This window comes from Drosophila subpulchrella, chromosome 2R (assembly GCF_014743375.2).
Source record: "Drosophila subpulchrella strain 33 F10 #4 breed RU33 chromosome 2R, RU_Dsub_v1.1 Primary Assembly, whole genome shotgun sequence".
Taxonomy (NCBI): domain Eukaryota; kingdom Metazoa; phylum Arthropoda; class Insecta; order Diptera; family Drosophilidae; genus Drosophila; species Drosophila subpulchrella.
Window position 1 is genome coordinate 11,659,272 of NC_050611.1, and position 15,530 is coordinate 11,674,801.

The 15,530-nt window shown below is 46.7% G+C and overlaps 5 protein-coding genes across 6 annotated transcripts; 1 reads left to right on the forward strand and 4 right to left on the reverse strand.

Moving 5' to 3' along the window:
* Positions 1-386: 386 nt before the first annotated feature.
* LOC119549053 (protein HID1) lies at positions 387-6,829 on the forward strand. Of its 2 annotated transcripts, XM_037856750.1 has the most exons (4): positions 387-528; positions 601-1,936; positions 1,993-2,201; positions 5,181-6,829. In XM_037856750.1, the coding sequence occupies exons 2-4, from the start codon at positions 694-696 to the stop codon at positions 6,240-6,242; spliced, it is 2,514 nt and encodes an 837-aa protein (XP_037712678.1). In that variant the 5' UTR covers positions 387-528; positions 601-693; the 3' UTR covers positions 6,243-6,829. The 2 variants fall into 2 exon arrangements, with proteins under 2 accessions (XP_037712678.1, XP_037712677.1); XM_037856749.1 differs by lacking the exon at positions 5,181-6,829 and having other exon boundaries at positions 1,993-3,850.
* On the reverse strand, positions 4,189-5,187 carry LOC119549055. Its single transcript, XM_037856752.1, has 2 exons — positions 5,015-5,187; positions 4,189-4,952 (listed from the first exon to the last, which is right to left on the reverse strand). Exons 1-2 carry the CDS (start codon positions 5,020-5,022, stop codon positions 4,568-4,570), a joined length of 393 nt encoding a protein of 130 aa, XP_037712680.1. The 5' UTR covers positions 5,023-5,187; the 3' UTR covers positions 4,189-4,567.
* A 338-nt stretch (positions 6,830-7,167) lies between the features above and the next one.
* LOC119549054 (translation initiation factor IF-3) lies at positions 7,168-8,425 on the reverse strand. The gene is made up of 2 exons (XM_037856751.1): positions 7,994-8,425; positions 7,168-7,931 (listed from the first exon to the last, which is right to left on the reverse strand). The coding sequence occupies exons 1-2, from the start codon at positions 8,299-8,301 to the stop codon at positions 7,547-7,549; spliced, it is 693 nt and encodes a 230-aa protein (XP_037712679.1). The 5' UTR covers positions 8,302-8,425; the 3' UTR covers positions 7,168-7,546.
* Positions 8,426-8,721: 296 nt separating this feature from the next.
* Positions 8,722-11,809, reverse strand: LOC119551661 (spondin-1). Its single transcript, XM_037861103.1, has 6 exons — positions 11,567-11,809; positions 10,952-11,346; positions 10,680-10,892; positions 10,365-10,619; positions 10,133-10,304; positions 8,722-10,073 (listed from the first exon to the last, which is right to left on the reverse strand). Exons 1-6 carry the CDS (start codon positions 11,757-11,759, stop codon positions 8,785-8,787), a joined length of 2,517 nt encoding a protein of 838 aa, XP_037717031.1. The 5' UTR covers positions 11,760-11,809; the 3' UTR covers positions 8,722-8,784.
* A 321-nt stretch (positions 11,810-12,130) lies between these two features.
* LOC119550328 (spondin-1) lies at positions 12,131-15,248 on the reverse strand. Its single transcript, XM_037858934.1, has 6 exons — positions 15,050-15,248; positions 14,605-14,993; positions 14,336-14,548; positions 14,023-14,280; positions 13,810-13,975; positions 12,131-13,744 (listed from the first exon to the last, which is right to left on the reverse strand). The coding sequence occupies exons 1-6, from the start codon at positions 15,213-15,215 to the stop codon at positions 12,159-12,161; spliced, it is 2,778 nt and encodes a 925-aa protein (XP_037714862.1). The 5' UTR covers positions 15,216-15,248; the 3' UTR covers positions 12,131-12,158.
* Positions 15,249-15,530: the final 282 nt, after the last annotated feature.

Below are 15,530 nucleotides of genomic sequence, written 5' to 3' on the forward strand. Positions count from 1 at the left end.
CAACTCGATGCTTTCGAAAGCTTTGAAATAGTTGTTAAAAAAAAATATTTTATAGTGTACTCTAAATATTTCTAGGACTTTTTTTTTTAATTTTCTGGTACTCCTTACCTTCAGCTTGGCTGTATACAGTTGTATACGTCTTTCTCATAACTACCCTGTAGATAAAACAATTAAATTTGGGCGTCCTCACAAAAAAAAATCATCCCCAATTGATTTCTACATATTTTAAACAGTTCTAATTATTTTATTGAAATTGAGTTAAATGGTTAAACAAAGCCAAGGTTGAATTACAGAATCGCTGAAGTTTGTGCAGCAGTTTGTCAGCTGTTAAAGAAATTTGTTGAAGTATAGATATTTAGTAACCCTATTAATTAATTTATTACACTTAAAGTATATAAAAGCTAAAAGCTGGCGAACTAAAATAGAAAATCATCAAAGCCGAAACAGGTGAATAACAAAAAAGCACGCTGCCACATCTAGTCGTGAGTGCTGCTCCCACCTCTAAGTTACACTGGCGATTTGTTGGTAGTGCGTAGGCGAATTTCTAATTTTTCTACTTTCTTAACAGAAGCGCACTAATAACAAGGGCTCCTGTTTCAGACCACTGCGGACACTTCCACTGAGGCTACCGAGAACGGGGCAGGTGGATTCAAGGGACTCAGCGATACCAAAGCAGGCCACAACCCGAACAATATGGGAAACACGGATTCCAAGTTGAACTTTCGAAAGGCGATTGTGCAGCTGACGCAGAAGAACCAGAAGATCGACCCCAGCGACGAGCAGTTCTGGGAGCAGTTCTGGCAGGGCCACCAGACGACGCTGGAGGATGTGTTCGCGCTGGTCACCTCGAGCGAGATTCGCCAGATCCGGAACGAGAACCCAGCCAATCTGGCCACTTTGTGCTACAAGGCGGTGGAGAAGCTGGCCCAGGCGGTGGATAGCAGCTGTCGCACTCAGGCGGAGCAGCAGTGCGTCCTGAACTGTGTCCGCCTGCTCGTCCGGTGCCTGCCCTACATCTTCGAGGACGACAAGTGGCGTGACTTCTTCTGGAGCAGCCTGCCCTCGCAAGAGAAGACCATGCCGCTGGCCCAATCGCTACTGAATGCCACTTGCGATCTGCTCTTCTGTCCGGACTTCACGGTCACGGCCACGCGGCGCACGGGTCCGGAGAAGGCCGAGGAGCTGGCCAATATCGATAGCTGTGAGTACATTTGGGAGGCGGGCGTGGGCTTTGCCCAGTCACCTCCCCACAACGCCCATATGGAGCGCAGGCGCACGGAATTGCTGAAGCTATTGCTCACCTGCTTCTCGGAGCCCATGTACCGATCTCCGCACCAGTCCGAGGAGCCCAACAAGTGGATAGCCTACTTTACCTCCGCCGACAATCGGCATGCCTTGCCCTTGTTCACATCGTTCCTAAACACCGTGTGCTCTTACGATCCCGTGGGATTCGGAGTGCCCTACAATCATCTGCTATTTGCGGACACCACGGAGCCTTTGGTTGAAGCGTGCCTCCAACTGCTTATTGTTACCTTGGACCACGACATGGTGGTGCAGCAGCAGCTCACCCAACCCGGGCAGGCATCCTACGACGAGGGCAACAGCGGCGACAACTTGTTCATTAACTATCTGTCACGAGTTCACCGGGATGAGGACTTCCACTTCGTGCTTAAGGGCATAACCCGGCTGCTGAACAACCCCCTGGTCCAAAATTACTTGCCCAACTCCACGAAGCGGCTGCACTGCCACCAGGAGCTACTCATTTTGTTCTGGAAAATATGCGACTACAACAAAAAGTTTCTGTATTTCGTGTTAAAGAGCTCCGATGTCCTGGATATCCTAATTCCCATTTTGTATCATCTGAACTACTCCAGAGCCGACCAATCTCGTGTGGGGTTGATGCACATTGGAGTGTTCATACTGTTGCTACTATCGGGTGAGTCATATTTGTTTTGTATGGAGCAGTTTACTCACTTGAGATCTCATTGATAGGCGAGAGGAACTTTGGAGTTCGCCTAAACAAGGCTTACTCCGCCACCGTGCCGATGGATATACCCGTGTTCACTGGAACCCATGCGGACTTACTTATCACAGTGTTTCACAAAATAATAGCCACTGGCCATCAGCGACTTCAGCCCCTTTTCGATTGCCTACTGACCATTCTTGTGAATGTTTCGCCTTATCTGAAAACCCTATCGATGGTGGCCAGTGTGAAGCTGTTGCATCTCCTGGAGGCCTTCAGCACACCGTGGTTTCTGCTATCGGCACCCAGTAATCATCACTTGGTTTTTTTCCTGCTGGAGATCTTCAACAACATTATACAGTATCAATTCGATGGTAACTCGAATCTAGTCTACACCATTATACGAAAACGTCATGTGTTCCATGCTATGGCAAATCTCCCAACCGATATGGCTGGTATAGCGAAGTGCCTGAGTGGCCGTAAGACAGGTGGAAAGTTCAATTTGCCGCGCGTACCGCAAAGGAAAACGGCAGCCGTTTCCCAGGAGCTGCCCTCGGCCCATGTACCCGAAGAGTACAACGATGAAGATGAGGATGATGACGAGGAGGACACAATTAATGAAGAGCCCAAAGCGGAGGAAGATCTCGAATCGGAGACAGAGTCACATGAGCGATCTCAGTCGGGGGAGCAGCAACCGGATGTTCTTACGGCCCAACCAGCCGAGCCGGGAACACTGAAAACCTCCTTGCTGGACACCCCGGCCATCAGTCAGATGACGGAGCGGGAGCCGGCACATCCAAATGATAAGCCGCAGGCGGAGGATTCCACGGATATTGTGCCCTATGACAGGTCAGCTGCTTCGACACCAACTGGCGATCGCAAGTCCACCTCACCCACAGAGCTGTCGCGTTTCTCGGTGGCGCACAGAAGCAGCATTCGCATGGTGCCGGGCGAGGGCGATCGCTGGGCACCAACGCCCGAGTGGATCGTCTCCTGGCGCTCAAAGCTGCCACTGCAGACCATCATGAGACTGTTGCAGGTCCTGGTGCCCCAGGTGGAGAAGATCTGCATTGACAAGGGACTGACTGATGAGTCGGAGATCCTCAAGTTTCTGCAGCACGGAACCTTGGTGGGATTGCTGCCCGTGCCGCATCCCATTCTCATCCGGAAGTACCAGGCCAATGCGGGGACCACGGCATGGTTCCGCACATACATCTGGGGAGTCATCTATCTGCGCAACGTGGAGCCCGCCATATGGTACGATACGGAGGTCAAGCTCTTTGAGATCCAGCGCGTGTAGGTCAGTATGTGGAAACCAAACCAAACAGCAGCGAAACCGTAGCTCACACGCTTTGGCATTTATTGTAGTTAATTTATTTAGTGCATATTTCATTCCAAAAGTCTTTGTGAAAAAATCAATGTATAATGAATTCCCTTTACTTTATGTCTGCTTATCGGTTTTCCACGTCTTTCGATTTTTTTGTCGACGCGAATCACCCGAAAATGAGGCTTATCAGTTGTAACGATGTAGCGTGAGTTCCTTTTAACTGATTTGTTATCGGCTTTTAGCATTGATATTTAATTGCTTTTCCTAATTTATTAATTTATAGAGCTCTCCAAAACAAAAGCGTAAGCACAAAGTGTTTGTATTTTAGTTGAAGACTAAATTATTAAACAATAATTGTATTTATTTTTGTAATCTGTGACTCAAAATGTTCCTTGTGCCGTATTTTTAATACATTATTTATTATATTAATTTAACTTTTTAAATTCCTGTATAAAAAAACGAGAAATTCACTGCTATAATCGTATGCTTTTGCTTCTGATAACCATTCTACTTAAAATAAACATAATTCTTTCCACACACCCACGATTCAAGTTGTTAATTTCCAATACAGAATTTTGTTATTTTTCTAGCTGCTCTAACTGACACCAAATAAGCTTTACTTGCTCTTGTAATAAATAGAAAACTTTAGTTGAGTCATAATCTGCTTTTTAAACATAATTAAATATAGATATTAATGTTAGAGTGGAGAAAGTGTAATAATTTATTGTCTACGTGTGCTTAAAATATATATACAAATTATTAATGATATACATATAAAGGAATACGAACTAAACCAATGGCACCTATACAAGTCACTTTATAAAAAATCAATATACGAAATAAATCAGGACCTAACAAATAGAGGTTTTTACTTCAAAATATGGATAGAAACTGCAAATACGATTTGATGGCGTTTTATTTATGATAATGGTATAATTTTGAGCCAATTAACAGTTATTAAAACAGGTTTTAAAGCACTAATCTTGATTGTGGTCAGGAAGATCTTTCCTACTCTTCGTTATCTTTCTTTGGGCTTCTTGTTCTCTTTCCTTCTGGAGTTTCATAAAATGCTGATGCCAGTAGTAATATTTAAGGAAAAACAAAAGAAAAATAGCACCAGTTGTGATGATGGAAGCGGTACTTATCTCGACGGGCTTTTCATGTTCCTTTTTGATCCCATCAGAAAAATGGCGGGCAGACATATGAAAGGCGAAGTTCTGAGGCTTTGCCATTACCGTGCCGTTATCATGGCTCATCCGAGGCAACGGCGGTAGTTGTCAGGACTGAATTGCATTGGGTTTATCAGCGGCGACAGGTGGCGCAGCAACTGGGATAATGCTGAACTTGATGAAGCTGCTCTTGCTGCGCTTTTGAACTATTCTGCCAATCAACTGTGGCTCCTTGATGGTCTGTTCGATGGCTTTGACGATGCGTTCGGAGCTGCTTTCATCGGATCCACTGGAATTGCCTTGGATAAGGATGCGAACCTCGTGCCGCTTGGCCAGCCACTTGACAATGTTCTTGAGCCTCGAGGAGAGATCATGCTCCGTGATGCGTGCACCAATAGTCAGGGATTTCTCCGACTTCTTTTCCTTGGCTTTATCGGACGAGGATTTCGACTGATCCGCATCATCCGACAGCATTTCGGCAGCAGTGACTAGTCTGCAATATATATATATGTAAACATGATAGCGACGACTTTGATTTGAGGACGGTATACCCACTTGAACATGGCTCTTCCCGTTTTGGCTTCCGTTTGCTCCAAGCGCAACAGGTGCAGGTCCCGCCTTTTGGCCAATTTCCACTGGCCATCAGCGACTTCAGCCCCTTTTCGATTGCCTACTGACCATTCTTGTGAATGTTTCGCCTTATCTGAAAACCCTATCGATGGTGGCCAGTGTGAAGCTGTTGCATCTCCTGGAGGCCTTCAGCACACCGTGGTTTCTGCTATCGGCACCCAGTAATCATCACTTGGTTTTTTTCCTGCTGGAGATCTTCAACAACATTATACAGTATCAATTCGATGGTAACTCGAATCTAGTCTACACCATTATACGAAAACGTCATGTGTTCCATGCTATGGCAAATCTCCCAACCGATATGGCTGGTATAGCGAAGTGCCTGAGTGGCCGTAAGACAGGTGGAAAGTTCAATTTGCCGCGCGTACCGCAAAGGAAAACGGCAGCCGTTTCCCAGGAGCTGCCCTCGGCCCATGTACCCGAAGAGTACAACGATGAAGATGAGGATGATGACGAGGAGGACACAATTAATGAAGAGCCCAAAGCGGAGGAAGATCTCGAATCGGAGACAGAGTCACATGAGCGATCTCAGTCGGGGGAGCAGCAACCGGATGTTCTTACGGCCCAACCAGCCGAGCCGGGAACACTGAAAACCTCCTTGCTGGACACCCCGGCCATCAGTCAGATGACGGAGCGGGAGCCGGCACATCCAAATGATAAGCCGCAGGCGGAGGATTCCACGGATATTGTGCCCTATGACAGGTCAGCTGCTTCGACACCAACTGGCGATCGCAAGTCCACCTCACCCACAGAGCTGTCGCGTTTCTCGGTGGCGCACAGAAGCAGCATTCGCATGGTGCCGGGCGAGGGCGATCGCTGGGCACCAACGCCCGAGTGGATCGTCTCCTGGCGCTCAAAGCTGCCACTGCAGACCATCATGAGACTGTTGCAGGTCCTGGTGCCCCAGGTGGAGAAGATCTGCATTGACAAGGGACTGACTGATGAGTCGGAGATCCTCAAGTTTCTGCAGCACGGAACCTTGGTGGGATTGCTGCCCGTGCCGCATCCCATTCTCATCCGGAAGTACCAGGCCAATGCGGGGACCACGGCATGGTTCCGCACATACATCTGGGGAGTCATCTATCTGCGCAACGTGGAGCCCGCCATATGGTACGATACGGAGGTCAAGCTCTTTGAGATCCAGCGCGTGTAGGTCAGTATGTGGAAACCAAACCAAACAGCAGCGAAACCGTAGCTCACACGCTTTGGCATTTATTGTAGTTAATTTATTTAGTGCATATTTCATTCCAAAAGTCTTTGTGAAAAAATCAATGTATAATGAATTCCCTTTACTTTATGTCTGCTTATCGGTTTTCCACGTCTTTCGATTTTTTTGTCGACGCGAATCACCCGAAAATGAGGCTTATCAGTTGTAACGATGTAGCGTGAGTTCCTTTTAACTGATTTGTTATCGGCTTTTAGCATTGATATTTAATTGCTTTTCCTAATTTATTAATTTATAGAGCTCTCCAAAACAAAAGCGTAAGCACAAAGTGTTTGTATTTTAGTTGAAGACTAAATTATTAAACAATAATTGTATTTATTTTTGTAATCTGTGACTCAAAATGTTCCTTGTGCCGTATTTTTAATACATTATTTATTATATTAATTTAACTTTTTAAATTCCTGTATAAAAAAACGAGAAATTCACTGCTATAATCGTATGCTTTTGCTTCTGATAACCATTCTACTTAAAATAAACATAATTCTTTCCACACACCCACGATTCAAGTTGTTAATTTCCAATACAGAATTTTGTTATTTTTCTAGCTGCTCTAACTGACACCAAATAAGCTTTACTTGCTCTTGTAATAAATAGAAAACTTTAGTTGAGTCATAATCTGCTTTTTAAACATAATTAAATATAGATATTAATGTTAGAGTGGAGAAAGTGTAATAATTTATTGTCTACGTGTGCTTAAAATATATATACAAATTATTAATGATATACATATAAAGGAATACGAACTAAACCAATGGCACCTATACAAGTCACTTTATAAAAAATCAATATACGAAATAAATCAGGACCTAACAAATAGAGGTTTTTACTTCAAAATATGGATAGAAACTGCAAATACGATTTGATGGCGTTTTATTTATGATAATGGTATAATTTTGAGCCAATTAACAGTTATTAAAACAGGTTTTAAAGCACTAATCTTGATTGTGGTCAGGAAGATCTTTCCTACTCTTCGTTATCTTTCTTTGGGCTTCTTGTTCTCTTTCCTTCTGGAGTTTCATAAAATGCTGATGCCAGTAGTAATATTTAAGGAAAAACAAAAGAAAAATAGCACCAGTTGTGATGATGGAAGCGGTACTTATCTCGACGGGCTTTTCATGTTCCTTTTTGATCCCATCAGAAAAATGGCGGGCAGACATATGAAAGGCGAAGTTCTGAGGCTTTGCCATTACCGTGCCGTTATCATGGCTCATCCGAGGCAACGGCGGTAGTTGTCAGGACTGAATTGCATTGGGTTTATCAGCGGCGACAGGTGGCGCAGCAACTGGGATAATGCTGAACTTGATGAAGCTGCTCTTGCTGCGCTTTTGAACTATTCTGCCAATCAACTGTGGCTCCTTGATGGTCTGTTCGATGGCTTTGACGATGCGTTCGGAGCTGCTTTCATCGGATCCACTGGAATTGCCTTGGATAAGGATGCGAACCTCGTGCCGCTTGGCCAGCCACTTGACAATGTTCTTGAGCCTCGAGGAGAGATCATGCTCCGTGATGCGTGCACCAATGGTCAGGGATTTCTCCGACTTCTTTTCCTTGGCTTTATCGGACGAGGATTTCGACTGATCCGCATCATCCGACAGCATTTCGGCAGCAGTGACTAGTCTGCAATATATATATATGTAAACATGATAGCGACGACTTTGATTTGAGGACGGTATACCCACTTGAACATGGCTCTTCCCGTTTTGGCTTCCGTTTGCTCCAAGCGCAACAGGTGCAGGTCCCGCCTTTTGGCCAATTTCTGGGCCTCCTCCAAGGTGGTTATGCTCATCGACTGATTCTGCTGGATGAGGGTGATCTTCTGGGCAGACGGCTTGGGACCCCGGGTGTCTCTGGCCTTGGGTGCACCTGGATTTCCACCCACCGGCTTTTGGTTCTGGGCCAAATTCCATTGGATTGACAAGGGGCGCAAGTGTTGCTGCTGGGCGACAGCTGCTGCAGCTTGTTTTATTACAAACCTTAAATGTTGCATGTTTGTTTTATAAGTACATATATGAATATACAACACAATCGGTTTAAGAAGTTTAGTTTTTAGACTTTGTTTTTTTGTTTTTGTTATAAACCTTCATTAGCTAACACGGGCCGCCCGCTTTGCCAACGATGTACAACCAGCGTTGCCAACTAATGTAAAATCAGCTGGGGCTATCGATAGTAAAAACCCGCAACGACTGCGACTATCGGATTTTTGAATATTTGGCGGCATAGTGTGCTTTGTGTGTGATGATCCACGAATCAGCATCCCCCACAGGCTTCTACTTAGTATGGATAATTTCCTTTTAAGCACTTTGGGAACATTCCGGTGGGAATTTCATGTTGTCTACATTTTTGGTTCCTTTAGCTCCTTAAGAAACCAAAAAAAACCCATGTTATAATTAAAATCTTTAGCGTTTTGTTTAGTTTTATAAAGAAATTATTTCATTCATAGGTAAGTTATTACTAATTTTAAGAAGTACGATTAATTTCTAGCGCGTTGCCTGTAACCGCCATAGTTGCGCCTCCTGTTTGAAGCACGCTTCTCCTCCCTAGCTCGCTCCTCCGCCTGCCAAATTTCTCGAAGATTCTGGCACTCCGGCGTATTGGAGTACTCCTGCTGCAGTGCAGCCATTTCCGGCTGGCGACACCTCTCACAATCCTCCCATCGACTGAACTTGTTTAAATTCCGATCGCACGAATCCGTGGCAAACAACATGCACTCATCCGCACAGAAGTTGTAGAACCAGAATTGGCCCGTAACCGTTTGATCCTGGCAACGTGGCTGCGTTGTCTGGACCATTTGAAAGCAGCGGTTGGATAGCGAGGAGTCCATATCGCCTCCAGGTGCATACATGTCCTGATTGCCGTAATTAGTTTGTGTCCTTTGCCATGGCTCCCTGGGCGAATCCACTTCTGGGGCATCCAAGATCGAGCCGTATTTGCTGGAGGGCCGCTGACGCTGCCAGGGAGATCTTTCCACATCTTCCAAACGCGGATCACTGGAACGTGGTTGCCCAGGCCAAGTGGGTCGCTCTGTCCTGGCTGGGGGATTGTAGCCTCGATCGAAGTTTGACTGCTTAAAAGACGGAGGAACACTCCCCAAATTCGTCTGACGCTCTGGCATCCTGTTTACTGCCCAGTTGCCATTGTTTCCCTTAAGATTGCCCACCTCGAAGCCACCAGTTGGTCCATTTCGGGGCTCTTCGTAGTCTCCAAAGTTTTCTGTCTCCTGCTCAAGTGGAGGTCCATACATATTACCTCCAGTGCGTCCATAGGGATCATTCATGTCGGAATCATAGGATCCCGGTAAATTGCCAAGACAAGCTCTGCCGGAACATTTTCGCGTTTCCTGCAGATCCATGCGATGGACACTCTGGCACTCCGATTCCGCTTGGGGATTGAGGTACTGCCTCTGACGCATCTCGTAGCCATCGCCACAGGTGACGCTGCAGGGACTCCAGCTGCTCCAGGAACCCAATTGACACTCGGCACGTCGCTGTTGGGCTGATTGATAGCCATTCCTCCTGAGCTCTGGTTCCAGATCCTCAAACTCCTCTGGCTCCCTCATGGGCCCACTTTGACCACACATCTCGCCTTGGCACTCACGTTCCTCATACTGCGGCACATTGCAATTATAGATCTTGGCAAGATCTGGCTGCTTGTAGACACGCCTTCTGTATTGCATGCCAGCGCCACATTTGGAGGAACAGTCGCTCCAGCTGGACCAAGGATGGGTGAGACACTCCCTAGGCACATCTTCATCATTGTTGGCTGGGTAAAGGAATAGAATACTATTATTTAAGCTTTTTGCCAATCAAAATCCCACATACAATCCTCATCCGCACATCTTCTCTCGTATATTCGCTGACGCTTCACTGTCAAAATGGCCATGGGTTTCATGGGAGCCCCAGATTTATCGTAAAAAGGTGACCGTGGATCGTTGGGGAAGTCGGAACGCATGCGTCTAATGACATCTGGCGGAATCTGGGGCTGATCAGGTGACTATCAAATATAAATCAAATGTTAATATGCTATTATCAAGCACTATCTATATCCATCTACCGTATAGGTGGGACCAGCATCTGTGCCCACATCCCATGGATACAGATTAATGACTTTCTCCTCCAGCCAAGTGCAGTTGCGCAGGCACAGTTCCAGCCCAGACACGCCCACAATCCAATCCGGAGAGGGTTCTATCTTGGAGGCAAAGGACACCATGTGATGTATAGGATCCACTCTCACCGAAGCCATCGTCTTGCTGCTCATATTGGGATAGGATGGTCCCCTTGCCTTGATAATAGTGCGTATTTTCTGATCCTGTGAAGTATAAGATATTGCCAAGAGTTGTTTTTCAGCGGAAAAAGTTTTTATAGTCACCCGAAAATTGATGCTAAACTCTCGCTCCAAAAGACGAGAACTGCAGTGTTCGGCGTACTGCTTCATGGCCAAACTGGCCAGTGCTCCAGATTCCCAGAAGCGATAGTCCGAACTGTGGGCCGCTCCGAGAAGTTCACAGAAACGAGTCTCCCAACCTCGAGCAGGAAAGTCTATGGGATGCAGATTCCGAGACCAGACGCCTTCAAATATAAGCTGCACGTGCAAAAAACAAAAAGGTAACTGGAACTTTGTTAGATCTCTAACTAGCTCACCTCATATCGGGCCTCATCGCAGGCGCAGCAGGGAACATCCACCGCAGGAACAGTTGGTTGACTCTCCACATCATCGGTGACCTCCTCGCAGATGCGTCGCGTTAGACCACCATCGTCCATGTGCCACACATCGCGATGCTGCTGAACGGTGGCCCGGATCAGGATGCATCCGCTGCCCGGCTCACCGGGCGCCACCCAGGTCAGGTGCATATGCGTCTTGGGGTTCGTATTGGTGTTCTCCACCATGTTGATGCAGTTGGGACTGAAGCGGGTCTCGATCAGATCGGCCAGCACAAAGCGACCCAAGTCGTCCTTGTAGCTAAAGTCACCATTCTCATTCTCCAGCGCCATGATAAAGCTGATGTAGCGGTGGCCATTGAATGCATTGAGAGAGACTAAGGGAGAATCAGTCTGAGTTCCAGAATACACAAGTAAACTGAAAGCCGGCCCTTATCGTCGACCTTGAATCCCAACCAATTCGCAAAAGTCTCAGATAAGCCCCACTTTTGTTTACTAAACAAAAAACATTGCAAAATCTCGTAACTAAGCCTCGATAGGCCCATCCATTCACGCTTCCACCAAGTTCAAGCGCAAGGCCAATGAACTCGTTCTCACCGTTGTATTCCTGGCCTAGAATGTACGTTTCCGGATTGCCCATCACGCTTATCACAAAGTTCTCATCCACCGGAGATTTGGGCGAGGCCGTATTGGCCGGGCGGCGCGTACAGATCAGGCAGCCGACTCTGCCGATCACCAGCGACGCCAGCATAAGAAGCTCCACGAGAGGAGCACCACTTGACCACCACATGTGTGTTATTTTCTAAGCTTTGTTAACGTATAGAACCATTCGACACGAGCGACTGTTGCAAACTGAGCGAAGATTCCGTTCCGAAGAATTGCTTTGCCAAAAGAAGAGAAGAGAGACTTGGAAGCTGATAAGGTTGGAGTGTAGTATTTTTCTGACCCACTGATACAAATAGAGTGCGTCGGAGCTCTTATCAGCCGACAATACCGGAAAGCCGGAAAAGTAGTGATCAGAACTCTTAAAGACTGTGTAAGAGAGAACACAACTGGAAGAGTTCTCTTGAGAGGTCTTTCACTATACATAGAAGAAAAGTGTGATATAAAAGTGAAAGTTCATGAATTGCTTTTTAAAATTATTAACATACTTATATTTATTTATTCGATGTAATGTTATAGTATCTGTTCAGCCACCGTAACGACCACGTCTTGATGTTTCGTATCTGCTTTTGGTCTGCGACATGGGTTCTCCAATATCTCCAGCTGCATCAACAAATTGAGAATCGTAAGCTCCTCCAGCATAGGAGGTTCCTTTTAGTCGGTTAGAGAGTCTACCTTTTGCTAGATCATAGGACCTATCTAACGGTTGATCATAGGATCTCCCTCCCGTTTGATCATAGCTTCCCGTTCTATCTCCCGTTTGATCATAAGATCTACCTCCAGTTTGATCATAGTTTCCCGTTCTACCTCCCGTTTGATCATAGGACCTACCTCCCGTTTGATCATAGCTTCCCGTTCTACGCCCTAATTGATCATAGGATCTACCTCCCGTTTGCGTTTGGTCATAGGACCCGCCTCCATATAGATCCATGGCATCGTTTTCGGATCGCTCCATGTTGATTTGTGGCTGCAGACAGGTGCCCTCGCAGGCCATCAGGGTACGGAAACGGTTCCTATTCTCATCGCAGTTGTCCGTGGTGAAGATCTTGCACTCGTGATCTTCGTGGTCGTAGAACCAAAAGTTGCTCACCACCACTGGAGTGGCCAGACATGGGCGTGTTGATGCATAGGGTTTCTCGAAACAGTAATCTTGAACCACATTATAGATGGCGTTATTGTCGCTGGAGGGTGGAACATCCTCCGCATCCTGCTGCCGGTTGGGATATCGACCACCGTAGGGAGAGCGAGTCGTAAATACCGGCCTGTAGCTAGGGGTAGTGTACTCGTTATACGTATTCTTATAGCCCTGATTTAAGTCATTGTAACCGGGTTTGTTGCCCACAAGCTTATCATTGCTGTAGCTGTTTGAAGGAGGAAATCCCTTGTCGTAGCCACCCAAGTTATCCGATGGATTGTAAACGGGCCGCTGCTGATTTTCTATCTGGTCGAAGGGTGAGTTAGGAGACTCCTGCGAGTTGTCCCTGGGATTGTAAGGGGATCTATCGTTCCCCGTATTGTAACCCTTTCTATTCCACGCCTGATTGCCCGATCCAAAATTGCTATTATCCTGTCTGTTGTTCCAAGGTGGTATCTTACTAACACCATAGCCTCCTTGATCTCTCTCGCCGAATTCATCTGGATCCGGTAGAGCATCGAGTTCGCCGTTGTCGGGAATGGTGCCACCACAATCCGATCCCATGCACTGCCGAGTCTCCTCCAAGGGCAGTCGCATGACTGACAAACAACGTTGTCTGGCCTGCGGATTGTAGTAATCACGGGTGCGAGTGGAGGATCCTCGGCCACATGTCTTCGAGCAGGGTGACCATTCACCCCAGTTGCTCAGCTGGCACTCGGCTATTGAACCACCTCCTGGTTGATTCTTTATGCCCAAGCCAGGCTCCTCACCTTCCAACTCCTCCTCCGCTGCTCCACACTGGGTTCCCTGACATTGACGCACCTCCTCCAAGCTGCTATCGCAGTTGAAATTGGCTGCTAGGCTGGGATTCTTATAGCTACGCTGACGTTGGGAGTAACCCCCACCACATCGTGTGCTGCAATTGGTCCATTCGTTCCAGGGATGTACAGCGCACTCCAAAGAACTTTCCTGGGAAACTAATTGCACAGATTATCAAAGGTTAGTTAAATAAAATTGAAGAATGGATCCTTATCGTACTCACCCTCTTCGCACTCCCGGATGTAAAGTTTCTTTCGGGTTAGATAAAGTGTGGCCAAGGGTTTCATCGAGGCACCTGTGTCATCGTAAAATGGTGAACGATAGTCACTGGGATATGATGATGTTATACGGCGCACCACATCCGGTGGCACCTGTGGCTGATCTGCGGACTTTGAGAGGGTCAAATAAAATCCTTATTAATAATGTTATCACCTACCATATAAGAAGGACCCGAATCGGTGCCAATATCCCATGGGTACAGATTCAATACCTTCCGTTCCAGCCACGTGCAGTTGCTGAGACAAAGCTCCAGTCCTGCCACACCCAGTATCCAATCGGGTGAGGGATCTATCTTGGATGCCAGCGAGATCTGATGATGTACAGGATCCAAACGAGCATTTGCCAGAGTGGTGCCGAAGGATTTCAAGCGGTAGGGAATGCCAGGTGCCTTAATGATAGTCCTCACTTCGCCATTCTGTTGGAAATACTGGTGTTCAGCGATCTTAGATAAGGCAAACCAGGATACCCACTTGAGTGTTCTCCCTGATCTCATTCTCCAGGGTGCGGGTGGCTCCATGCTCGGCCATCTCCTTCAAGCCCTGACTAGCTCTTCCTCCATAGGCCCAGTAGCGATAGTTATGGCTATGGGAGGCTCCAATTATCTCACCCAAACGTGTGCGCCAGGCCTCAGCGGGAAAGTCCTTGGAATGAGTGTTCCTGGCCCACTTGCGCTCCAGAACGATCTGGACAGAAAAGGTATTCCAGTAAAGATCAGAAAGACTATTTAAAATTTGACCACCTCATATTTGGCTTCATCACAGGCGCAGCAATTCTCTAAAGGCGGCGTCAGACTGTTTAGCTCGTCAATTTCCTCGGGACAAATCCGCTTGGTCAAGAAACCATCGTCCAGAAACCACACATCACGATGTTGGACCACCCCAGCCTTGATCAAAACACACCCGCTATCGGGATGACGTGGCGCTATCCAGGACACCTCTATATGGATCTTGGCATTTGTATTCGTACTCTCCACCATGTTCTCACAATCGGTACTGAATCGGGTGTCCGTGGTGCTCAGCAGTTCAAAGTGACCAGTCATATCCTGATCCCCGGCGGCCGACGGATCTTCGGCCTCGACAACCAAAGTGAAGCTCACGAACTTTAGGTTTATGGGGCACGATAATGAAACTATAGATGACCATAGATATAGAAGTAATTTGTAATTGAACCTTTGAACCTCTCACCATTGTACTGATGCTCGGGCACATAGGTCGCTGGATTGCCATCGATTAGGATCTTGAAGTTATCATCCACAGGCGAACGATCACCGGAGGCTCCCTGAGGAACTCTATAGCAGGCTCCCCTCACCTCAACAACCAGGATAATCAGGAGCAAGAAAAGGCGGAGCATTTTTTCGCGATCCGTATTTATTCAAAGCTCAACGACGACTGACCGAAATTGTTGACTCGATGAGCATTTCAATTTATCAATTATCCCCTGCTTCTTCCATCTTGATTGAGTTGCCATCAATTAGGAATGGTTCGTTTTTATGGCACGCTCTTCAATTGGCGCTCTGAGCCCGGGTTCTTTGAACTTGCAACCCGGCGAAAATCACTCGGAAACTGCTCACAGCTATTCAATTGATCTGGGTCAAGGACAAACTGATGTGAAAAATACTATTTTTATGTATTTTGTTGATGAGATGTGAAAATCGGCTAACGGGTT